The sequence below is a fragment of the Gobio gobio genome (assembly GCF_949357685.1).
Source record: "Gobio gobio genome assembly, chromosome: 4".
NCBI classification, from domain to species: Eukaryota; Metazoa; Chordata; class Actinopteri; order Cypriniformes; family Gobionidae; genus Gobio; species Gobio gobio.
Window position 1 is genome coordinate 23,578,046 of NC_137100.1, and position 27,204 is coordinate 23,605,249.

Below are 27,204 nucleotides of genomic sequence, written 5' to 3' on the forward strand. Positions count from 1 at the left end.
TTTACATAACAAATATATTTTATATTCACAGTTTTATATCTGACTCCATTAATTTCAGGACAATTAAAATTTTAAACTGACAGACTTATGAACACCATAAATGCCAAGTATTTTTGCAATGCATATATTAAATGCAGTACTGTGCAAAAGTCTTAGGCACGTTAGTATTAGTTATTATAGGAGCAAAAAATATATTTTTCTGTAGTGTGTCAGTAGGAAATATCAGTTTACATTTCCAAACATTCCTTTTACCATTAATTGTAATAATCCAGTGAGATTTGTGTATGCACAATGAGTCTGACAACAGCAAGTATGCTCCACACAGAGATCTGATCTCATCGTCAAAAAACTGAGACAGACTAAATACAGAAGAACTGCAGCAACTTCTCCAAGATGGTTGAAGAAACCTGCCTGCAAAGCTACAGTACTGTGAAAAGTTTTAAGCACTTAAAATGCTGTGAGTATGCTTTCAAACATAGTGTGATAAATAGATTTTATCTTTCAATTAACTTATTAACTAAATCAAATCAATATTTGGAATGACCACCCTTTGCATTTAAAACAGTTTTTTTTGTACTAGGTACACTTGCACATAGTATTTCAGGTAGCTTTGCAGGTAGGTTACTTCCATAGACTGTAAACAAATAGGAACGTAGTGTCCTTGACTCCCTTTTGGAGCCTGTCTCTAGCGGCCAGTCGATGAATTGCAGTTTAAATCACTTCCATGTTGGCATCAAGAGAGACACCGGAAGGTTGACGCTCGCTTGTAAATACATGTAATTTGTTCTTCTGGATTTAGTCTGTCTCAGTTTTTTCTGTTTCTTCATGTAATCCCAGATGGACTCGATGATGGTGAGATCAGATCTCTGTGTGGAGCATACAGGCTGTTGTCAGACTCCTTGGGCATAAAAAATCTCACTGGATTATAACAATTAATGGCAAAAGGAATGTTTGGCAATGTACAGTAAACTGATATTTCCTACTAACACACTACAGAAAAAGATAAAAAAAATACTGTGCCTAAGACAGTGCACAGTACTGTACATCAACTTATTCAAGCAAAAACTGTCTAAAAATTCTAACTTTCTAGAAGCTTTCTTATGGATTATTTGGAGCATTTTAGCCCTGGCTGTGTAAGCCTGCCTCAGGGCAGGGATTAGTGTTCTCCTCTCTGTTCTGTCCTGGGAGGTGATTGACCCCTGCATGCTCACCTGTGGGGCACTCGCATTGGTAGTTGTTGATCTTGTCGATGCACTTCCCATTGTTGAGGCAGGGCATGCTGGCGCACTCATCAGTATTGATCTGGCAGAAGACTCCCTCGTACCCTGCCAATTAGCATAGGGGAATAAGCTTCAGATTTAGCAAGAGAATTCAGCCTGTCTTAGCGATGCTATTAGTGTTTATTTTGTCTATAATTAACAGAATATATCAGCTTTATGTAGACAGGCATCAGTATCATTAGAGCTACAGCCAAAATAAGCTATTTATTGGATCACAGGTTGGTCATGTGAGGTAATGACATCACCATTATGAGGTAATATATAGTGAGCATTTAAATATACTGTAGGCTGTGTCCTAAACCAAATGCAGCAGGTCTTTTGGGTTACCTGGCATACAGATGCAATGGAAGCCTCCAATTTGATCCAAACAGGTAGCATCATTCTGGCATGGGTTGGACATGCACTCGTTTATGTCCAGCTCACATCGAGCTCCCACATATCCCTGCAGGCATTTACACTGGAAGGAACCTTTTGTGTTTATACACTTTCCAGCATGTTCACAAGGGTTTGCACCTAAAAGAGAGACACAGAATGTACATCATTCCATCTCTAATACATTCAGGTTGTCAGGGTGTTCAAAGTGCATCATAGCATGTTGCTATGTGTTTGCTAGGGTGTTCTGGGTGGTTGTTGTGTTGTTCAAGTGTTAATTTTATTCAAGTGCATTTTTTAAAGAAGCCATTACTCACCCAGTGCGCATTCGTCAACATCTTGATCACAGGCTGGGCCAACGTAACCCAGAGGACAGGTACAGATGGCCTTGCCGTTAACTGGATTGGTGTCACAGTTGGAGCCTTTCTGACATGGGTTACTAATGCAAGCATCATCCAGGTGACACAGCAGACCTGAGACATTGAGAATTAGCTTGTACAGGAATTTATGACAATACAAATTAGTGAATGTCTCCTATTTAAACAGCATGACAGGTTTTAACAATGTTTTGCCACATAGTCCATGGCTGTTAACTTTTTCATCATCTTTGTGCAAGTGTGCAGACTGACTAACTGACTACTTTAGCAGTTTAAAAAAGAAACAGATTGATATGTCCCATCTTAACTTCCTGTTTCAATGGAAAATAAGTGGTTAATTAAACTAAAAATGGGGTCTTTAAAAGGATAGTTCACCCAAAAATGATGATTGAAAATTGTTCCAAACCTGTATGAATTTCTATGAACATATTTTGAAGAATGTCTGTAACCTAAGAGTTATGGGGCACCATCGACTTCCATAGTATTGTTTTTTTTTCCCATACTATGGAAATCAATGGAGCCAATGGTTTGATTATCCATACTCTACAAAATATCTATTCTTATGTGAAGAAAGAAATTCATACAGGTTTGTAACAATTTGAGGGTGAGTAAATGATGACAGAATTTTCATTTTTGGGTAAACTATCCCTTTAAATAATCTTCAGTGTTTTTTCTCAAAGCATTCACAAAGCTAATGCTCTAATATAAGAAATGAGTGCCTCAAACCATGATTCAGTTGCATGTGAAAAAAAACTATGCACACCTGTGCGCCCATGAGGACATTCACAGAGGAAAGAGGCCACCCGATCATGACATGTGGCTCCTGCGTGGCAGGCAGCATCTGCACAGTCATCGATGTTCTCGCTGCAGTCATCCCCTGTCCAGCCGTTCACACACACACAGTTGTATCCACCCTGCGTGTTCAAGCATGTACCACCGTTCTGGCAGGAATTGGGCATCAAATCACACTCGTTGACGTCTTCGGTACAGAACTGACCTGAGAAATGATAGCTGTTAAATTCACTGCAAAATACAACCAAAAGCCAATAAAAAGAGATTTTACCCAATGAAGCCTTGTTAGCCTTGTTTATTAAAAAATGTTTTTGTGTGTAACTGTAATTGAAGTGTAGGTTTGAGTTGGCTGTTGGTACCTGTCCACTCTGGCTTGCATTGGCAATTGTAGGTGTTCACTCCATCCACACAGGTTCCTCCGTTAAGGCAGCGATGGTCTGGACAGTCATCAATGTTCTCCTCGCAGTTCTGACCACTAAAGCCTGGAAAGAAAGAAGCGATTTCATCAAAAAATTTCTTAAAAATCTAGTTTCAAATGCCAGAAGGGACAAGACTGTTTACATGCCCATATTTTTGAGCAGCAAATCAGCATATTACAATGATTTCTGAAGGATCATGTGACACTGAAGACTGGAGTATTTGATGCTGAAAATTCAGCTTTGCCATCACAAGAATAAATTCCATTTTAAAATACATTGTAATATTAAACAGTGGTAACACTTTATTTTACAGTGTCCTTGTTACATGTTACATGTACTTACTGTCGTAATAACAGTAATAAATGCATAATTACATGAAACTAACCCTAAACCAAACCCTATTCTTATTGTAATATACTAAATGTATAATTCAGGACACCTTAAAATGAAGTCATTCACCCCAAAACAGAAATAATATTTCACAATATTACTTTTTTTTTTTTTTTATAAATACTGTTTTTTTATTAAATAAATGCAGCCTTGCTGAGCATAAGAGGCTTCTTTCAAAAACATTTTAAAAATCTTACCGAACGATTTTTTTTCACATATGAAAGTCCAGATTTGAATTTTTCAGAATGTCACTGATTTTTGCTGTTCACAGTATAATCCAAAACACGTGAAAAAATCCGCACTGAACACATAACCTACAAATTCAAATATACTAGACATGGATAAATATTTGAGCAACTGTTTGCTGACAGAATTCACTTTGCCTCGCAAAGAACTAAATATTTATATCAGATTGCACAGCACAGATCCTTTAACACAAACATGAAAATTTGATTGTTTCCCAGTATAAACAGAGGGATAAAATGTTGTGAAACTCCCTATTACATTCGAAAACAGTCGTTACTGTTGTTGCGGTCAACAGTCTTCCTTTTCGGAGAAAACTGGCAGTACCAGGGTTCTGTTAGAGGCACCAACGACAATGACTTAACCGACTCTTAACCACAATTTCCTACGATTTAACTCCAAAATGTTCAGTTAGGATATATTTCATAACTGATCACATTATATCAAATTAATTCTTCCTTCAAAGCCCATGAATACATGGAATAAAAAAGGAAGAAATGACTTTAGTGATGTTTCCCCACTGCTGAGGTTTAGGTTATGTTGTCTGACATGATACGAGTTCCAAAGTAGTAACAGGAGACGAGCACACACACACATACTCATTCTCCCAACGCTGACTCTAACCTAGGGACACCAGCATAAGGATGTTGTCGTTCAGACATTTCCTCACGATAAGCGCAAATATTTTCCTGCCGGCCTATTCACACACACTCACACACACAGAGCTGCAGTGGGAGTGCAGATACTATGACTAGACTGGGTTTAAATGGCTGAGAGAAGGGCATGCTGGAAAATGTAGCCTATCCCATGTTCCAAAGTTGTGGGAAACACAGATACTGCGTTGTTATTGTAAACTCACTGAGCTCATCCAAAATCTCTACCTTCAATGTTGACCCAGATAAAAGGCCGATATCATTTGTCTTGACTCTGGAACAGATGTTGTCAACAGGACACTTGTGAGTCAAAATAAGCTGAGTGGATTTCCTCTGAGTGATCAAAGTTAAGAGGCTGCCATTGATTCGTGGTTTAATGAACTAATTTGTTATGTAACTAATGTCAGTTAAAGCCCTCATCATGATTAAAAAGATTCAAGATTCAAGCCATATAGCCCATAATCATGAGGGGTATTTAAGACATCATGTCTTTGGATTGTTAGCATGGTAAACAGATGTTAAGCCAGGATAGGGTATATGTTAGAACAAGTCCGGTAAATACATAATCACATAAGCATTAGACCCAGGCAATATATCAAATAGTCAAAATATATTAATGGTGATTCATGGTGTTGTTAATTGAGGAAATAATATCGAGGAATTTCAACTTGTGGGCTAGTTATCTATGCACTTCTTATTCAATGTAGAACCCCTGAAGCGCGCCTACGGTGTGTCGCAGATAGCGCGCAAATATTGAGTTCTCTTTCAAATCTTGCACTTGAATGGAAAAATTCACACACAAAAAATTGTAGTTTGATTATTTTTTCTTATTTTCTTTATTTTTATTTGCCAATTTCCATGAACATAGCACATACCGAACCGTATCGAAACCATGACTAAAACCGTGATAAAAACGAACTGTGAGTAATTTGAACCGTTACACCCCAAATATATACAGTATATATATTTATATGAGCTGAGGTACAGACGAAAAGAAAATATTAGTTAAAAAAAATGTGGTGACATATCCCCAGTGTTAAGAGGCCCGCAGCAGAGTCAGCATCTTACTCTTGCTGCTCACTTTTCATAATCAACATATGAAATTAAAAAAATAATATTATAGGCTAATATTTAAACAGCCTAACTATGAAATTAAATAGGCTATGGTTTCTTTAACCCTCTGTCCGACGGAGGTGCCGACGCATTCTGATGGATTCTTTCCTTTATGGCAGTGGAAACAACTCACAATAGCTACTCTATAATTTTTAAGCATACAGATAAGTTCAAGAAATAATTATAAACAGTAAACTGTCTTCTTTTATTTGTGTACACTCACAATACCAACAAAGTTCGTGGACTCCATGCATGCACTCCACTCCAAACGCTGTCTTCATTTCAAAAATGTATTTTGTTTATTAAACGCAAAGTATTACATTTTAAACGCATTTCTAAATTCAGTTCATATTTCCAACAAACGAAATAACGCAATGGTAAAAAAAAAAACTCAGTTACTACCATGCAAATTCAAACATTTCGCTCTTTTCATTTTAATTAATGCTTGAATAACATGCCTATATCTCCTTCCATTTAAAATAATGGCTAGTGCGGTGGCTGGGATATACATAAACCTAACAACATACGTGGCATAATTTTTGGAATGACTTATCACGAGTTTTAGTCACATAACATTGGTTAATGGAAACACTGTCATTTCTCAATTGTTTATCGACATTTAGAAAATATAAAGTTTTGGGCAAATCTGTAGGCTAATGGAAACGCGACTACTGTTGAACCTACGCGTCGTCAGAAAATGCAAACAATTTGTTCGTTAGAGGAACAACTAACCTTAAATTAGAGGCAATAAAAGACCACGAGTCATCCAAGTCTCATATCAAGTGCACTGCCATACAGCCAGTGCTGGGCAGTAGCGAGATACAAGTTGCGACACTAGCTCAACTACATTTTTCAGTAGCTCAGTTACTTTTAAAACAGTGTAGCTTTTCCAGTAGCTAACTACTTTATCCAGAAAGTAGCTGTATAGCATGACCAAAAGCTACATGTCGTTTTGGGTTCTGAAGAGAACGAGTCTGTAATGAATGGAGCAGAGCGGTGTGACGCTCAGCTCAATAATCCGCTCTATGTCAGCGCTCGTGAAGTTGTTTCATCAAAGCTCAGCACTGGATAGCCGAAAGTACGACATTGAAGCTCTCCACAGTTTAGTTCTAATCTAGTTCTTCACAGATTAGTTTGCTTGCTAGTATGTAAATAAACTCGGTCTCAATGATAAGATTCAGCCTTTTTTTTCTTAGTCAAACTGATCAAATTATAGCCTGTAATGCTACTGTCATGACTGTCACTAGAACATGCCTCACTCATACTGCGATCACCGCTTGCCAGAGGCTGAGAATGTCCAGCACGTATTCCTCTGTCAATATGAAACGCGACTTGGCCATTCTAATTAATGATCGGAAGAACGCGCATCGACCACCGTTACTGTAAAATATGCACGTATGTCCATTTAAACTCAATTTTGGTCAAATGTGGATTATATCATTACACTGGCAAGAATATGGTTACATGTAAAGATGCCGTACCAAGTATGACAACGCTACATTCAACTGCTTTTGAAATAGTGTTTTTTTTCACTTCCTGAAAAGTAAGCGTTTTGGACATACGTGAGTTTCATTGGGCAGCGACGATATGTAGCATGATTAGTTCAATACTGACACTTGTAACTAATGGTAATGGTTATGAAAGAATGAAGGATGCCTACCTGGCAAACAGGAGCACTCGTAGCTCGTCTCTCCCTTCTGTACGCAGGTGCCCCCGTGGTAGCATGGTGAGGGGTTACAGGGCTGATAGAGGGTCTCGCAGTGTTTTCCGGTGTACTCAGCAGGGCAGTTGCAGCGATACGTGCCGACCTCATTCTCACACACACCACCGTTCTTGCAAGGAGAGGGACTCTGGGCGCATTCGTTGACGTCTTGTTTGCAGGTTTGTCCTGAGAAGAAGGGTGTGCAGTGGCAGAGGTAGTCAAAATCAAAGGGACTACACTGACCGCCGTTGGCACAAGGATTTGAGGCACAAGGATCCGCTTGCTGGCAGATTTTACCTAGTGAATAAGAGTGTTTTAAAGTCAGAAAATGCTCTGCATGGCTTTGAGATTTTAGTTCATACTTCTCAAATGCCACATTTTAAACTGGATTGTGGTCTTACCTGACCAGCCTGGTGGGCATTTACACTTGTAATTGTAGATGCTGGTGAGTTCACACGTGCCTCCGTTTCGGCACGGGGCGCTAAGGCACACATTATTGGTGGGAGTGAGGCACAGTCGGTCCGTGTAGCCCAGGCTGCAGTTGCAGACAAAGTCCACCTTGTTGGCAGAAGTAATCAAATGGCACACGCCGCCATTTCTGCATGGGGAGTGGAAGCAAGGGTTGCGTAACTGGCACGCTGAGCCAGCATACGGATCTTGACACCTGCACAGTGGAAAGCAATAATTAATTAACAATTAGTTTGAAATGCACTCAGTATATGATTTGAGCTTCTTGGTCATGAGGCTACTTTCATAGGTCATAGGGCTGTATTGCAAATCCTTTTAGACTACCTAGAAACAGCTTGCTAATTGTTGCATAGTAAGCTGGGATAACATTTTAACATCAAAATTATTACACAAAACAGCTTAAAGGGGCCATTCAAACAGAGTATGTTTTTGCATGAAAAAACTTGAAACACAGGGTAGAGGGATGGAAAAAACTAGAGACGTGTTTAAAAGCTGAACTTCTTTTAGAGTGCAACATTCAAACATGTCCATCTAGCGCATGTTTATATAGAAAAACAATGGAAAAGCAGCACAGTGTAATGCATAAACAGGACCTCTAAGGAATTCAGTTTTGCTGGCTTTTAATTACTTAGTGCACCCCTGAACTGTCATATAATTACTGGAATTGGACATTTTAGTTGTTGTTTTAAATCAGACAGTGTTGAATATTTAATTGTGCTTGCTCATTATTACTGTATACATTCACTTGTAGTATTAATAATGATTGATGTTAGTTTTAGCAGTAAGTGTAAGAAATACATATTTATTTTATTGTAATTTGCATTGAATTCAGATCAAACATCTGGCTGTTTAAAAGAAAGGAAAATGATAGTGCTTTTCTGAATGATTAAAGTTCTCTCACAGATTTGGATTCTGGTTCACAAGTCTAATCTTGTTTCAAATGGATTTATGAAAGTCAGCCATCCATCAGCGGCTCTTAGGAGAAAATCGAGCACCTCAGCCTTTCTGAATGAATCTGAATTCATTCACTCCAAAGACAAGGCAGTGACTATACAAGGGTCTTTGAACCCAGGGCTAACATTATCAGGACTTCAAAGCTGTCTTCCTCCACCTCAATGCCTGCTATTCTTCTACAGTAGAGAGTCTCCACAGCATCAATCAGGACCTTGGGAATACGGAGACGGCACAACGAAAACGTTGTAAAAGAACCGTACAGACTTCATAACAGGTTTTTCCTGGGTTGGCTTGAAAGTAATCTTTGGCAATTTTACTCAGCGACACAAAAGGGGCCCTCCCTTGACATGACTATGCTGAAATAACCTTTTGCGAAAATCTAAACCCATCCAGAGCCTCTGGAATACCTAGGCCATGTTTTTGGCCTCGGGGGGCAGCCGGAATATCTCAACACATTCCCAATGCACTGTTCTCTGATCCAAACAGGGCCCCCCTCGGTGGGGTGAGTGTTTTTACTGTGTCTCTCCCAGGATTAGGATGGCCAATAACTTCAACCAAGAAAAGAAAACACAGGGGACTGAGAACCAGGCAGGACAAAACCATTAAGTGCGTGGTGGGAACTGCACTGCTGCCCACAATGCTACCTTTCCTCTCATTGTCCCATGGTCATTCTGGAGGTTTGTTTTTTGTTTAGGTTTTACACGATATTACAATTATATGTAAAGGGTCATACATTTGCATCTGTATTGCAGTCCATTTATTAAGCTGGTCAAAAGTTTTTGGGCAAAAAAGTTACTATTTTCGACCCTCTCTCTGACCCTGAGAATGAACCGGTCTGTTTTTTGTTGCTGTGCCCTTAAAGTTGTAATGAAATGGAAGTAGCAACAGATCTTCCATATTCCATATTTTCCTCCATATAATCAACAAAAAAGAACTCTACTCAACCAATGGTTGTTGATTGGATGGAGGCAGATCTGAATGTGAGATTGACTGACTAAATGATTGGAGAAGTCCTGCATACGTCAGCAGTTTGTTCACTACGTCAGTAGTTGGTTCACTGAAAGATAAGAGTTAAGACATGTTGATTGAAAAAAATTAAAAATAAATAAACATATCCATGCATGGATGAATCATTCACAATAAAATGAATAACATGCATTTAGAAAATATAGTTGGACTTCCCCATCCTTCCTAACAGCATCTTGGCAAAACAAAATAATGGCAAAATGACCGATTCGTAAAATAGTGCACTGAAGAATTTGAGATCTAATACAGAAAAATGTGGCTGATTTAACCCAGACAACACATCGCTGTGTGCAGTTATGATCTGTACTGAGCTGGAATAATGCAACGAGGGCCTGTGTCGGCCTTCCAAAAAGGCCTCAGGGAGCAGGTGCGCATGCTAATGAGGGAGCGGCAGCTGCTGGTCACAGCGCACCCGACTCCCTACTCATAAACTCCCCCCACACTTTCCCAAAGAGAATAAGAGGGCCAAGGCAGCAGGCAGTTGAATGGTTTGCCCACCACAGAGCAGAGCAGACAGGCTCCATGAGAAGGCCCATTGTTCCTGCCGCCTTTCAGAGCGGAGTTGACCGCAGTCTGGATGCCTCTAACCCTTCTGAGTGAGCATTCAGCTGTTAAACCTCCTCTTCTTTCCCCTCCCTTCCATCCCATCCCTTGCCTTGGTCACCTCTCTATTCCTCTTGTTCTCATCATGGCCTCCCTTTTTAATCTTCCAGCCTCCTCTTCACTTCCTTCCTACTTGGCTGGGCTAGAGCTGCTGTAGTCGCACTCCTCCACGTATGCCTTTCACTACCTCCTGCCTTCGCCTCCAATCTCCAGCAGTTCCTGGTATATCTGGATGATGAGGTCATTATTGAATCACACACCTCAGCGCTGGGCTTTAAGTTTCTAAAAGTTTCTAAGCTTTATGGGTTCTTCAATGGCCAGTGTCAATATCTATTTGCACACTACATTATTATATTTTTATATTATGTAAAATATATACTCTACTGTTCAAAAGTTTGCAGGGTAAGATTTTTTCCAGTTTTTTTAAAGTCTCTTATGCTCACTGAGGCTGCATTTATTTGAATTCAAATACAGAAAAAACAGTAATATTGTAAAATATTATTACTATTTAAAATAACTGTTGTCTATTTTAATATATTTTAAAATGTATTTATTTATGTGTTATTGCCAACAAAAAAGCTGAATTTTCAGCATAATTTCTCCAGTCTTCAGTCACATGATCCTTCAGAAATCATTCTAATATGATGATTTGTGCTCAAGAAACATCGATTATTATCAATGTTGACAAAGTTTACAGTTGATTTTTGTGGAACCGTGATACATTTCTTCAGGATTCATTGATAAATATTGAATATTACACAAAATAGATACAAATTTTAATAGTGGATATTTTTCATCCATAATCCAGAAAATAATTATTGGTATCGACCAGAATGTCAATATCAGTGCATCCCTAATATTTACTAAAATTAAATGCAAATTATTTGAGAAAAAAAAGTGTTTTATCCACTGACAAAGTTATCAGTAGATACTGGCACTGTCAAAAGGGGTTACTATCACATAACCATTAATCATCTGATGCTGGTAAGTTCAAAATAACCAATTATCTGCAAAATATTTGGGATGGACCATATAACAACCTGTAATTATTTATTGCACAATATAACTTGATACAGTAGAGGAACTTGATTTGTACATTGCCTAAAGAAAGTGCAAGTTGCGGCCATGCTAAAGTCACTTCCATGTTGCTAGGGTGTTGCCGGGGCACTGTTCTGTGTTTTTTTTTTGTGTGTGTTGCTATGCAGTTTCTAGCAGTTTATCTTCATTTATCACATTATTTATCATTATGTTTGATGAAAATCATAATTTTATAATAGCCACACTATTTAAGGTGTTCAGACAGGAGTTGTTGATTGCCTTACGTATGGTAATTAATACTAAGTATGGAAATGAATAGTTAAATACACTTTTTCTCAGAATTAAAAACTTAGCACATACAATATTTTCTGTTGTGTGGAATAAAGACAACTCTCCATAGTACACATCAGTCTGACTAGCTCACTAAAAGCCCAAATTTGTCTGTTCTTCAGTTGTATTTCCCAAAACAAGTCTAGTAGGATTCCATGATGGATAGACCTTTGACTCACAAGCTTTCTGAAAGAAAGAATATGAACCTGGTTTAAAGGATTTTTGCATTGCCTGAGGGGAGGAGTCTGTGGCCTTGCTGGAATGTAACCGTTTACATAAAAAATTCTGCCCCATTCTGTGTCCCCATCCCTGACAGCACTCCTCAATGGAGAGTCCTGGCAGCCGCACTTAACGGCACCCTGCGGAAAATCACACCACCTTTGAAAGTCTACTAGACCTGCCCGTCCTGGCAAACAGTCTCGCTTCTGGAGGGGTAAATACATAGGGCACTTAGTCAGTGCTGGCTCCTGCTAGTAAAGCACACATTAGGGAATTACGTGAGTACACTGAGGACCTCAGTAGGAAACCCTGCCAGTTTGCTCTTTAACTTGGCAAAGGCTTGTCACATTAGCAATCAAGCTACTTAAAGTAACATAAGGCCACAAAAGAGTAGCCTACTAAGATAAATACATTACAGAGGACAAAAACTCTGAGGCCGGTCTGTTTGGCCCTTATTTACTAGTTTTGAAAACTTTTAAAGCAATTTTTTTTGCTCCATAGACGTTCCTCCACTGAATAATTTTCACGTTCGTTTTAACAAACTGACACATCCAAATGATTTTCATTGGTAATCAACAGCATATAGTTGTGTATGATGTATGATTGCTAAAAATATAACATGTGGTGATTAAAAGTGTACATTCTCAAATCTCTTCCCCAAACAGGACATTTGTTTTGTTTTTAGTTGTTGTTTTGCTTGTTTTCTATAAAACACAATCAGTGCATTTTGATGAAAATAAGGTTTACAATTATGCATATTAAAACTTTAAAACCTAGGTGAAAATCTCTCTGTTTACAAATCTCCATCCAACTCAGACAGAAAAAGCCCATCAAAATAAATCACAGGTTCTGTAAACAGCCCTAATTCGTGTATGATTCTGTGACCAGAGAATGACCCCATACTGTTATTCTACCTTCACTATGATGGGATTCATTCTGTGGCCACCGGTAGCCCATGACAACAGTGTTTTACAAGTGCTGCAATGCTCGACCAGGCCAGAGCAGATGTTTTGTTGACACCTGACCCTCGGCCAGATGAAACACAGGGGGTTTCCACCCACTGCGCTCCAATCTGCCATCTGCCATTGAAAGGTCACAAAGTAAAGGGGGTTGTCTCTCACAACAAAAAGTTAAAGTCTAACTTGTAAGCCCTTTCATGGTTGAACTCCAGGAAAGAAACAAGAACACTGTAAATATTGGCTATAAAGACAATGAATGAATGTCTAAAACAGCATTGTGTTGTTTGAACATCATGTTCCAGGTTTAATACAAGTTAAGTTCTAGTGATTACCTCAGAAATTAATTATTAATTAAATGCATATTTTGACATACAGTATCAGATTGTGTTGACCCATCTGTTGCTATGGTTACATCACTGTGAATCCATTTCGGATTCAATCGCACAATAAAATATAGTTGTAAATCCAGAAATTTGCTGTGTACTGAGCTGCGTGAAAAACTAACTTTTATTCAAATTGTAACAGAAAGCGAGCAAAGAGTGCTCCCTTTAATCACCGAAGCTGTCAAGCGCTTAGGCTACGTTCAGCGCCTGCTCACTGAGATCTCCACACCTGCAAAAACTCAGATTGGCCATTGCATTCACACGCTCAACAGATATTTCTGATATTGGCTGCACTGACCAGCGCTTCAAAAATATGTTGTACATACATAGAGACCTTTGAAGTTTTTGAAAGCAGTGCCTATAAGAGGTAGGGAATAGGGATGTTGAAATTAACCGTTGCAGAAATGTCCACGTTCCCAATAATAGACCATAAGCGATTATAGCCTCTGACATAATTCGTCACATACGCGCTTCTCACACTATTGAAAATGGCGGAGGGAGGTGAAACACAAAAGCGAGTAATAAAAATGCATTCACTATTTAAACATTTACAGCGTGTGTGTGCGTGAGCACGTGTTTGTGTGTGCGAGGCTGCATGCGTGTGTGTGTGTGTGTGAGACGCTGCATGTGCGTGCATGAAGAGTACTTTCTTGGAGCAGATAAAATAATTCATGTATGACTTCTGACTTGCTGTGCTGTTTGGAAACGTCAGAAGTTGAAGCTTTATATCTTGATAATTTAGCCACTGTATCAAATAAATACGAATCGAAAATCGAAAAATAAGCAGATCTAGCCGTTTTCAAGGCCTTTCTGTACGCAATCATGCTCTCTTTCCACAAAATGCGGAAAACCTTTTGTTTTCTTCCAGCTCATTGAGAAAAATACATGTGCAGTCATATTGCAGAATAATGCAGAAAAATGGAGCGCAGCTCGAAGAAAACAAATGGTTTTCCGCATTTTGTGGAAAGAGAGCATGATTGCGTACAGAGAGGCCTTAAAAACGGCTAGATCTGCTTATTTTTCGACTCTCTTAGATGAAAACAGACACAACCATAGGTATTTATTTGATACAGTGGCTAAATTAACAAGAAATAAAGCTTCAACTTCTGACGTTTCCAAACAGCACAGCAGTAATGACTTTATGAACTTCTTTGTGCAAAATTGATAATATTAGTGTGAAAATTATAACTATGCAGCCGTCTACTACAATACTGCATCAGACAGTGTCACTGAGGAAAAATTCCACTCATTCCACTGGTCTTCAACCAGATGGAACTGGACAACTTTTCTGAATGTTCCGAATGACTTCTGACTTGTAATGTTTGCCTGAATCATAATCATACACTGTTTGTTCGTTGGCCAGAGAAGAACTGGCATCCCGACTGAGCCTGGTTTCTCCCAAGGTTTTTTCCTTCAATATGTCACCTGATGGAGTTTTGGTTCCTTGTAGGGATGAAACGGTATGGAAATTTAACATCACGATTATAGTGACCCAAATTATCACGGTTATCGATATTATCAGATATTATTATTAGATTCTATTCTGTGGGATTTCCTTCCTTATAATGGCCGTCTTCAATAGCAACGCATAAATAATAATTATTTGTCGTAAATATAATCTCTAATATTATCTCTGTAAATATATTCTCAAGCAATATTCTCATCAGTGTTCAGCAATGATGCATTTAAATCTAGCCTATTTTGTGTAAGAGCCCAAACAGTATCCTAGTGAAATAATGCATATCCATATTTCCATATGATTTGACAGTTTATTTTATTAAATATCAAAATGTGTGCATCATACACCTAGATGAACACTTTACAGTCAGTTTTATGACTGTCATTCTCTTCAAATACTAGTGAAGTTTGAAACGTGTATAACGTTACCAATGTTGTATGTAACATTTAGTCCCTAAATTCGCCAGCGTTATGCCAGTCATATCAGATGCGCTGTGGTTCTGCTGTGTTTGTTTAAAACCATTTTCACTGCTGAAATAGAACAAAAACAGTCAACCACTGTATGATGAATGAATCTCCTGCATACATCGCACGTTTATCTCCGCTTTGAGTGCAGATTTCAGCGAGTGAGAGCGCGCTCTGAACAAAACTCTGGCTAATCTGAACGCCTCTGATTATAAGACATGGCGGTTGTTAATGTCACGCCCTGATTATTATCCCTAAAATGTCACCCTAGTGTTGTCTGAATGTGTTGGTTCACTTCACGTTATTTCCCAGACGTGGTTTTGGTATTGAGGTCAAAGTCCACTTGCCTTGCGTTCGTAGTTTTGAAGTGTTCCCCCTTTTACAACGGCTTTCTTCTGGCATGTTCTGCAGACAGGGTGACCATCTTCGAGTAAGTTTCCCTCAGGACTTTTGTAAAAGCCAAAATATGACAACGCCTCAGATTTGGTCCTTTTAGAAGTCTGAAAAATCTCCCGGCGCTGTCTGCCATCTGCCATTTCTTCTCATTCAAAAAACAGCGGTGCGTTGTGCCAGACTGACGCTGACTGGACAAGATTTACCGCGAGTTTTCACAATCATGATAATCACACACGGTTTTAATGATAATACAATTTTATACGATATTACTAACCGTCACTTAATTTTATCGTGGTTTATCGTGAAACCGGTAATCGTTTCATCCCTAGTTCCTTGCCACCGTCGCCTCTTTTGCCTTTGGCTTTTGGCTCGCTTAGTTGGGTACACTAAATATTCAACTATATTACTGATCTGCCCGCATTGACACTATATGAGAACTGAACTGAGCTGGATGACATCACTGTTTTCTCCAGAGCGGTTGTACAGCAGAATCAAAATCTGTTGCATTATTTTCCTGTTTAACACTGTGAAGCTGCTTCGAAACAATCTGCATTGTAAAAAAGCGCTATATAAATAAAGGTGACTTGACTAATGAAAATTGAGAATGCAACACATCGCCATGCATCGGGATATCGAATCGAATTGAATCGTTAATGTGATAATCGTAATCGAATTGAATCGGAGACCAGGGACGATTCACACCCCTATTAAGAGAGTACCGAATATACTTGGTACTACCAGTACAGCAAAAATTTATCATCACATATTTAAGGTTACACCATATTAGTATTCATTTAATTACATTTACAAATTTATTAGCATTTAAAAATAATATTAAATAATTCTTATAATTTGTAGTACTTAATTTGTGCTAAAGTACTGGTACTTTTGACAACTCTAAATGGATCAAAACAAGGCCTGAGGGTACAAAATTAAAAGCATTTACATGAATTCTTGGTTAAATGTTTTTTATTTGAGGCAATTTTTGTAGTGGGAATACTCCAATGTTAGGATTATTCTCTATAAAGTCATTTTCTTTTATCCAAAAAGGACACAAAAGCACCTTACTGTAAATGCATATTTTATAACATAAAATATTGATCCATATTACTCCCGTATGATTCCGTATGAAGTTGATAAGATTTTTGCACACTTTTACAAAAACTCCATCGTTTATTGACAGAAAATCTTGATGTCTGCCCTAGCTCTTGATGAGAGATGCAGCCATGATCCAGTTCACAAAACTGGTCTAAACTATTCTTTCATCTATCGGACAGATCCGGTTGCAGAGCTTCTCATGTTAACAGCTCACTGGAGGGGAAGATCATCAGTAACAATTAAAATTTTGGTCAGTTTGTTACAGAAAGCTATCATATGACTTCAGAAGACTTGGAATATAGAACACGGTTTGTATGGACAATCTTTGTGATACTTTTATGGTGCTTTTGTTTAATTTTTTAACCTGTACTTTATTTAAAAATATTTTTACATTTATTTCAACTTTATTTTGGTGTGACGTGATACGACGTGCATATTTTTGTGTCCAAGTGCATTATTTACTTTTAAAATAATTTGATAAATTCATGACATATATCACTTTATTCTATAAAACCTATTTAGTTTGAATTAATTTTTATTACATTTAAATAATACATATTATTTTATGTTTTGTTATCTTAAACCCCCAAAATGTCAGGTGGTGCAACTGTCCGAACAAATGAACAGACTGAGAAAACTATTTAAAATGGGGTCTTAATAATACAAATTTTAAAACTTTTTGTATTTTTTCAAATGTCAGCTGCCAACTGCAAACATGGTTATTTTATTACGAGTTGACAAAGTAATAACAGTAGACATGATAATGCATCATCCAAAGGACCCAAACTGATCCTTGTGGCAGAGTGAAAAGGTTTGTAGATCTCTCTCAAATACTGGTAAAAACTGCTCATTTCAAATATGGGTAGGTTGGTACACTTTCCATGTCAGGTGGTACAATACAGTATATACATTACATAAAAACTATTTGGTTGTACCGTCTGACATAAAAACAGTCCAAAAATGAATTGACACACTTTGAAAAGTTTTTTAACAACCAAAAACACTGCTTTCACTGCATCACTTTTGAAAAGCACCTCTTTAAGGCTTTGTCCATTTACAGATTTGTTAAATATTTAAGACATGTTTTAAATGTATGTTTATTTTAATGTTTAGTGCCCTCTTTAATTCTATTGTACTAAAAGAAACTGATAAAAGAATGGAAATGACTTACTGTGGTTGTCGAATTTATGCCTCAAATACCTTCAATAGAGCTTCAATTGTAATGAACCCAGAACATTCCAACAGACAATTAGCTAGCATTAGGGGTTTGTGTGATGAGTCTACCTGTATGTTTTGTTAGGGAGGTGGCTGCACCAGTGGCCTGTTTTGTCCCCTTAAGGCATACAACAATAACACAAAATCTACTCTCTTTTAAACCCTAATTTCCTGTAGTGGGGAGTTTAACTCTGAGGAGTCTTTGAGTCTTGTCTGTTCTTTATGAAACAATGGCCCGAGGCTCTTCGCACTCTCTCTGTAATCACTGGAGGAGACCTGATCCTCCAGGCCCACATCTGTTAGTGTTCATTACGCCTGTGTTTATTTGTCCCTTGTACTGAGGGACCCTATGGGAAAGACAGTGAGGGACAGGGAGCAGCCATTAACGAACCCAATACTTTTCTAATGAGTGCTGCTCCTGGTGGTTTTATGAGGCTAGGGACAAGGGACTGTTTTCAGATGTCCTTCATGACACTAGTAGTCATTTTGAGTGGAATGATGCCGGACATTTAACAGGAAGAGGATTTATTTATTAGAATGTACTCGTCAACCCCTCTGACAGTGTAACAATGTGAGAAACTTTCAAACATCTGCCACTGCCAGGGATGAATGGCAAAACCACAGGCATTAGCGGCTATTATGCTGTAAGTAGCAGCCATTGTACACGGTGAATTATTTACCTTGATACTGATCACTTGTAATGCAATGCAGTGTTCTGTAGACAGATGGCTCAGGTCAAAAGCATCAAACAAAAACAACACACGCCTGGTGTGTTTTGCTGCTTTTTTTTTTTGTACTTGGCCAGCTGTACATACAGAACACAATCTAGCAATAACAGAATGTACAATCAAAGTTTGCTGAATTCCTGATAGAAATTAGGAAGAATTCGATTTCAACTTGCCAACACAAGCCACTTTGGTCAGTCGAGACATTATGCTGTGCCACAAAGCTCATGCCAGGAATGGGACACCCAGCATCTTCATGAAGACATTAGGCCTCTGTAGTGGCATGATAAGAGACTACAACTTCACTTTCTGTGGCACTGGTGTCCATTTCCTGTATCTAAATGCAGTGAGGAACTCAGAGGAACTCATCTCTAGAAAGCAAACAGAGCTTGTATTGAAACTGTCCTGCACAAACAAGTGGCCATTCTGGCTTAGTTCCTTAGACAAACCACACATGGCCCAGGGTGTAAATTACAATGATTTTGGCAACTTACAACTTACAAACTTCTTTTTTTGTTGATGAAAAATAATACTTTTATCCAGCAAGGAGACATTAAATTGATCAAATTTGACAGTAATTCATAAAAAAATCCTGATGTATCACAGTTTCCACAAAAAAATATTAAGCAATATTAAGCATTTTCAACATTGATAGTAAAAATGTCTAAATATATTCAAATAGAAAACTTTTAATACATATAGCTACTGCCTGGCAACCATTAAGAAACAGACCCACTTTAGCGACCATATTGACAATTCTGGAAATTTTGAAAGCAAAAATGACTTGAAACGTCTAGTTGAAAAAAAAATCAGGATGTCAGAAACAATTTTCCATGCTTAGCAACAGCTGACTTCTATAGTATACATTTTTCAGGGCAAAGGGCTTAATCCTGCAACACAAGATGCCAAAATACAATAGAACTAAACTACAATTATGTAACTAAGCCTCGAGTGTGAGATTAATGATTAGATAATATGTAAGCGATGAGTTAAACAATGTGTATCCCACCTATATCAGTCACTTTAGCTCTGTATTCAAATTTTTATGACTCTATGGGGACCCAATCGGAAGACAGTGAGCTCTTTTTGCACATTAAATCAACAGCCGCCCCATCAAAGACTCAGTCGGAAGGTCTGAAGTCCGCATGTGAACTTTTACTCATCTCCCTCCAGTCTTGCATCTCTCATCTCCTTGTCGAACACTAATCCTTTTGATTCGAATCTGCCGTCCCTCATACAGACAAGGAATTCAGATGTGGAAGCTGGTTTGTATTACTGTCAGTTGGACTTCTGGCCTTGCCAGAGCGTCAAAGATAACGGCTCACTCACTCCTTTACGAGCCTGTCAGGGTGCCAGATATGAGTGTTTGGTATTCCTGGCATGGAATGTCAAGTAGAACCAACATGTTTTTCCAAAACAATATAAGACTTGATTTAATGATGTGCCTGCAGTTACATTTTACTCTTGATGTGACACGTTAAACAACTGCACTGTAATAACATTTTTGTCAGGTAATAATATGTACAAATTTTAACGAAGTAAAAAAAAAAATCATATTACTGACTAAATGAAACCAATGGAAGTCATTTTTTATGTCAGATAAAAAATTTAAAAAAAGGAAATAAACCTGTGTATTTTCACCTTTTACAGCTTGTGTAATTTGTTTTTACTTATTAAAACTGCATGAACTAATAAACAATTTTCACAATAAAAACAAGTGTGTGTCAGGAGGCCATGTAAATAAACATATTTGGTCAGGTAACATAAATAGTCTCTTATGTGACAATTAACTAGTTTTATGTAGGTCAATATCATTTAATATGTAAATATTATTAATATTATTATATTAATATTATTTAGGAATGGTAATTAATATGACTGAATCAACATGACTACATTCAGTAATTTTTAAGAAAATATTTTGAAGAATAACAACAGTTTTTGTTCAACTTTTGGCCCCAATGACTTTCATTTATGGACCAAAAAATTTTCAAATGTTCTACAGAAGAAAAGAATAAAGTCATACAGGTTTGGAGCGACATTGTGAATAAATGTTGACCGAATTTTTATTTTGGGGTTAAGTAACTATACCCCTTTAAGGGAACCTCTACACATTTTCACTATTTACAGTGCGGCTACTTAAAGCGCAAAGTATGTGACAAAGCATTTTTAGGGCATTCACTATGGATCCATTTGATTGGTCCAGTGTGGCCAAAACTGACCTACAAACTCCCTTTTTACCGAAGTTTGTCAGACATGTTGCAGGACCCAAGTGGTCTGTCCACCAGTTGCATTCGAACAATAGATAAAAGGTACTAGACATAGTAACGTGCCATCCTGAGCGGGAGAGCGGCCTTCGTTTGTATCTCCATGTTTAATTAGAGGAGTCTGAGTATGATAGGGCACAATGGTGGCTTTGTGGCCCGACTGAGGCAGGGAGGCTGCCAGACAGAATTAAGATGTGGCCCACCGCCAGCGCGGCTCCATGTGCTCGCAGTCCACTCAGGGAGGTCAAAAACAGAGCCGCCGCCATCCCATTTCAAATAAGCCCTGCCAGTGTGCTCCTGCATAGCCACCCTGATAAACTCATTGATAGCTGGAGAAAGACAATGCTACCCTGGCCAAATGCTTGCAACCCAATCCTGCATTCACATCACTGCTGAATGCAAGTAAAAAAAGTACAGAGGACCAAAGAGAAGTTAACCCTATTAGAAAACCAACCAATACAATCAGAAGAAAGTAGCAGTCAACCATCGCGTTTGTGTGCGAGTGAACATTTGAGTGCAGAAAGGAGAGTTATGTGATGCTATGCGCGCTGAGGCAACCTGTTTGCTCATGAATTTCCACTGGTGCAATGCTACCAATTATGAAAACATCCAGTCCAATTACACTCTACTGCCATCTGTCCTTCTAATGTAAATCACAGAGAGTGAATGGGCATTCAAAATACGACAAAACACCCGAGCAGGGGCAGGACACGCAGGGGGGTGGTGGGGTAGAGGGGACACGGGCATTCTGGGAAGCCTCAAACAGATTAGTCACACAGAATTAATCTAGACTGGAGAACAATGATTGCCGGGCTTCTGGCAAACCCCAGCTGTCGTTCCATAAAAGAAAAGCGAAATAAGATTTAGGGCTCCGGGTGTCTCCGAGACTTGGGCTGGAGAAGTGGCCCGTACTCACAACCAGCCGGAGGGGGTGGGTGGGTGGGGGGGGGGGGGGTATGGGTGATGCCCTAGACTCTCTTCATCAGAGGTTGGGTATGTCGTTCATTAGCTGAGGCCATGTTTTCAAGGAGAGAAGCACACTTTGCTTTTGTTTGCAAGGCTGGAATTCAAATTGATCGCATGTGTTCTGGTATGCAATTGTTTGTATACAGCATTCAAAACTTTTGGAACCGGATCAAAAGGAAATCTCCTATTAGTGTTGTGTGCAATTCAAAAACATTGTATTAAATTCCTCCAGGGTATCAATATGGTTCAGACACAGCAATTTTCTGTAATTGAGTTCTAATTACTCACTTGCATTCTCCTCTCCCGTCTGCAGTAGGCTCACATGTACCATCATTTTGGCATTTTTCCGAACATTCCAGGCCTGGAAACAAAGAAACGGGGTAATATATTTATACTGAGTGTTGCATGATTTGATATCATCTCAGTTTATTACATATTTTCCAAAATGTATATTTAATTACACAAATAATAATATTACGTATTCTTGAATTGTCATTTTGGTTCCCAACTGTGCAAAAGTGAGTAAGATACTGGGTAGAATCCAGAAAGAAAGTGTGACTCCTAACACCTTAAAGTGATGTTTGTGGACAGAGGGACTGGGCAGCACACTGCTGTGAGCATTCTTCATTCTGCAGCTGTTCTAGGGAATGTCTTAAGCTGTTTTAATATTTATTACTCAAAACCAACTAATATAAATGTAATGTTACTTGTACCTTTTGCCTAACCAAGTAGGCTACTTGTTTTTACTTTTAAGCAATCTAAAAGTGACTGGTATCATTTTTATTTCACTAATAACATTAGATACTATACTACTTTTTCTAGTAGTTGGTTCAATTACCTACTCATACTATTTATTTTGTTTGTTTGTTTGTTTGTTTGTTTTTGTCATATACAGGATTAGGACAGTGACTTAAATCAATGGAATAAGTATTAGTAGGCTATAATGAATAGTAAGCTACTAGTGAGCAACTGAATTGATAGCCTACTTTTCACAACTGGAATAAGTATGGAGGAAATAGTTACCAATGAAATCGAAAAGGATACTCACTAATGGATTATTTAGTAGGCCTACTTAAAAATAAGACGGATACTAACATAATATTCTAGTCCTTGCTAGTTGCCATAAATTGCACGTTAGGTAGCATCTAACTGCAAAAGTGTTGAAACTTCAATCAAACTGCACTAGATCAATATTTGCCCCGCTTACTACTTAAGAACCGCCACGCGGAGTGATATTCAAAAACATCTTTTGATGCGTTCAAGTCTATTACGTGAGACGTAAGAACAATATCAATATCCAGTTTAAAAAGATGAATATGTATAGTTTGCCTCATAGTTACACTAGTTCCAAGTAAGCAGCCGTAGTCCAGCATATTTTGATATCCCACATAATTTTTGATACAGTTAGGTAACAAAGTTAAACTTTAGTCCACAGAATATCAAACGATTTATCATGCCTGCTCTTTCTGTGCTTTGAAATAAGTGAGTAGGCTTGCGTACTGACATCAGAGCGCAACAAGTGACTAATTTCACAATAAATGTCAGAAATAAACGTAGGCTATTGATTTGTAATCATGTTAATCATAATGTTAGATCGAGTAGAAATTTTGAACGAAGGAAGCATCTTCCAATGAAACGTAGCCTACCTTGCGTCAAAGTAATGAGTGATATCAGAAGAATTAGTTTCACGAGGAAAAGATGCATTCCTTCTTATGGATAGTTGTGGGATTCCACGCAGGCTTAACATATATCCAACATTGGTCTGTTCAAGAAAAGGAAATAAACCACGTAAGTATAAAGAATAGATCCAAAAAATGGCACTTGTGGCTTGTCCGCGCGAACTCCGGTGCTGCTCGTGCAGTCTCAGCTGAGTGAATGAGATCATGTATTCAAGGCTTCATTCTCCTGCTCTCATCCAGAGGCTCCTTCCGCCACACCACTTCACGAGCTGTAGCCTTGGCTATTCATTTACTTGACAAACTTTCTGAAATGGCAGTGGGAAAAACACGCCCTCCCTTTAAACTCGGTTGGGGATTTCAAAACATGTAAGCGGGAAAATCTCAGCACCACAATTTGAATGAGCTACTCAGTGCTGTTGTTTAAATTAGCTACAGTAAGATTTCAGTCACCATTGAAAGATAACTAATTAAATGGCGACTATTTTTTATATATCTAAAGCCTACACTGCACCTTTGACATTTTGCCCAAATAAATATATATATATTATTAATATTTAGCATTAAACTAAACATTATTATTATTATTATTATTATTATGGGAGATTTTGTCATCCATATAGGCTACACAATTTTCTTTCTGTTTTATTGATGAGAAAATGACTTTTAGTATAGAAACTCTTCTGTAGTAACACAGACTTATCCATCTCTTGTAGAAACAGATTTATCTCAATTTGATTTGCATACTGACTGATGGTGGTTATTGATAGTGAAGTGGGCATAGCGGTTGAAAATATTTACATATAGCCCTGGGGTTTTCAAACTGGGGTCCTTCAGATAGTTCTAAGGGGTCCCCCAAAAAGTTCAGAGAATAAAAAGACAAAGCAAAAATGGATACGGTCTACCGAACATTCTAACTGTTTCATTTCTAAATGTTTCTCTCCTTTCTTGCCATATACATATACTTTCCAGAATGGTGTATATTTGCTTTGTATCTTTCTAGTGAGTTTTTCTCACTATTGTCCCCTTTATCTTGCTTGCTGGGTTGTAAAGTAGTATTCTTCAACGCGGCACGTAAGCCGCTTATATACATTTTAGGGCTGTCAAAAGATTAATCGCAATTAATCGCATCCAAAATAAAAGTTTGTGTTTACATAATAAATGTGTGTGTACTCTGTTAATTATTATTTATATATAAAATACACACACAAGCATGTATATATTTAAGAAAATTTTTTTATTTTTATATATAAAACATTTATATATATTATAGATTATATAAATGTATATACAGTATATACATGCAAATATTTCTTACATTTATACATGAATGTGTGTGTATTATATATAAATAATAATTAACAGAGTACACACACATATATATTATGTAAACTTTTATTTTGGATGCGATTAATCGCGATTAATCTTTTGACAGCCCTAATACATTTATTGTGAAAGTTGCTTATATAAATTATTTTTAATTGAAAATGATCTTCTTTAGGTTTAACAAATAACATTAATATAGCCAATTTAAGTTTGGAAACAATATGTTGTATTTATAATGTCACAATGTCATATATCTAAAAGTTTTAATGTTTTTTTTTCATACATAAAAAAATATAGATGGATTTTAGGAAGGGGGTCCCTCATAAAATGTTCACCATTTTTGGGGGTCCTTGGCATCATAAAGTTTGAAAACCCCTGATATAGCCTACAAGAATGCTGTCACTGAGGTTTGGATTTTTTTTATATGTCAATTTTATTTGTCAATCCGTACATTTTAATTGTTCTGAGCCAGACTTTTATGTTCAGAAAGCTATCAGCCAATGTTAGGGTCAAAAAAATATGCAAGCTTATAGGACAAAAATGCTTCAAACACTTGCAATTTTGGAGCAAAAATGCCCCCATATGTTATTATTTTCCTACACTACTACTTGACACTAGTTTGCCTGTAGTGTTCAACCAGGTGACTGTTGTTAAACAGAGAAACAGAGAGATGTATTTAATGTCATCAGTAACATCATACGTTTTAATTAACGCTTTTATAAATAAAAGTTGACTAATTAACTGATTCAGTTAAAGTATTTAAAATAAATGCAGGATGTGCTGTTTTATATGCTCAAGTTAAGCATGCCTTAAAAAAAACATGGTTTAAATATTGTCCCTAAATTTAAACAAAAAGTTTATTTGACACTGGCCAATATTATAAGCATGAAAATAACAACAAAGCTCAAAAGGGAAATGGTCTTAATTTCATTAAGAGGTGAGAACTCTAGTCAGGTCCTAATTGCATCTCTGTGGACTTACAAAATTAAGCTGCTGCTATCTGTCTAATTTTTTTTTATAGAATTGTGCAATACAAAGCCAGAACATGCAGTAATGAATCACAGCACACAAAGGTTATTCACTTTCTCACTTTCTCTGAACACAAATGGAAAGTCCCTGTGCACCATATAGCTGTGAACCACAGGAGGAATATAGCAGATCTATGGAGTGACGGGGAGAAAAAATGGACATGCTTTGCAGTTATGCTCCAATGTATGTGACAGAATCAACTCCAGACTCTGAGATTGTGTATGATCTAGGCTTGTAGTAAGCCTGCTCGAGTACATCTGAGTGAACTAAATTTCATCTCGACCAATGAGTGCTCAGCTTATGACAGGCTAGGAAAAGATAGACGGTGTATAAGTAGCAGTTATGATGGAAGGACTCATTTACAGTGTCCTTTCAGCATGCATTTACATTGATTTATACTTTTTATAATTTTTTTTAGAATACTTTTTTATTTTTTCAGAATACCTCCTAACATGTGATTCTTCCAAAGAGAAATACCTGATAATTAATATAGCTATTGTTATTAAAGGGGTAGATGGACCTATCATATAAAAAAGAATGGGGGAAGAATGGGGACTGGTCCTAATTTTGATAAACGTATTTAGAGATTTCAGTATTTCCCCACTCAAGTATGAGATGGCCACTGTCTGGCTTGCCTTTAAAAGGGACTTTCATTATTATAATTGTGTAAGGTGTGATGAAGCCTTTCAATGTGAGTAATCGTCATTCTCCTTAAGAGAAAACACTGAATCATCATTGCTGGCCTAGATTTAAAGTTTGTGGATTGCGCACTTTCTTTAGCAATGATAACTGGGACAGAGATTCAAATTGGAAAAATAATGCCTTGTTGTTTTAGAAACTTCCTGTAGCCACTGGATCCAAAAAACTAAAGGTCCTACAATATAATAAGCTAAAAAACTAGCTTGTGTGCAAGTGTAAAAGCATCGTCCCCTGGTGTCCAAGAGCCATTTCTAAAGCAAAAAGCAGTGAAAATAAACATTATTAATGATCATTATCATTAATGATTGGTTTACTTGCTAGAACAGTAGGATTTTATTCGTACGGATTCATATGAATTCACCCACAAAACATAAATAGTTCCGTGTTCAAATGAGATTGGGTTGAATAAGCCACATTCCAATATCTTTGTCCTGTTTAGCATTAACACAACAGCTAAAATATTGAATCTTCTGGAAATTATGGTTAAAAATGTTATTTTTGAGAAAGAAATTTTGAAAAATAATTCCCCATTCAATGGCTTTTAATGGTAACCAAAACTGTTT

At 37.6% G+C, this 27,204-nt stretch overlaps 1 protein-coding gene across 1 annotated transcript in view; it reads right to left on the reverse strand.

Moving 5' to 3' along the window:
• notch1b (notch receptor 1b) overlaps positions 1-23,846 on the reverse strand; it is a 49,137-nt gene extending 25,291 nt beyond the window's left edge. Inside the window, exons 1-9 of the mRNA XM_079814793.1 lie at positions 23,558-23,846; positions 22,200-22,272; positions 7,743-8,005; positions 7,300-7,638; positions 3,181-3,303; positions 2,793-3,026; positions 1,970-2,125; positions 1,608-1,793; positions 1,212-1,325 (exon numbers count right to left, since the gene is read on the reverse strand). Coding sequence (XP_079670919.1) covers positions 1,212-1,325; positions 1,608-1,793; positions 1,970-2,125; positions 2,793-3,026; positions 3,181-3,303; positions 7,300-7,638; positions 7,743-8,005; positions 22,200-22,272; positions 23,558-23,615 — 1,546 coding nt within the window. The 5' untranslated portion in view covers positions 23,616-23,846. The remainder of the gene's footprint in view (positions 1-1,211; positions 1,326-1,607; positions 1,794-1,969; positions 2,126-2,792; positions 3,027-3,180; positions 3,304-7,299; positions 7,639-7,742; positions 8,006-22,199; positions 22,273-23,557) is intronic.
• Between the last annotated feature and the right edge of the window lie 3,358 nt (positions 23,847-27,204).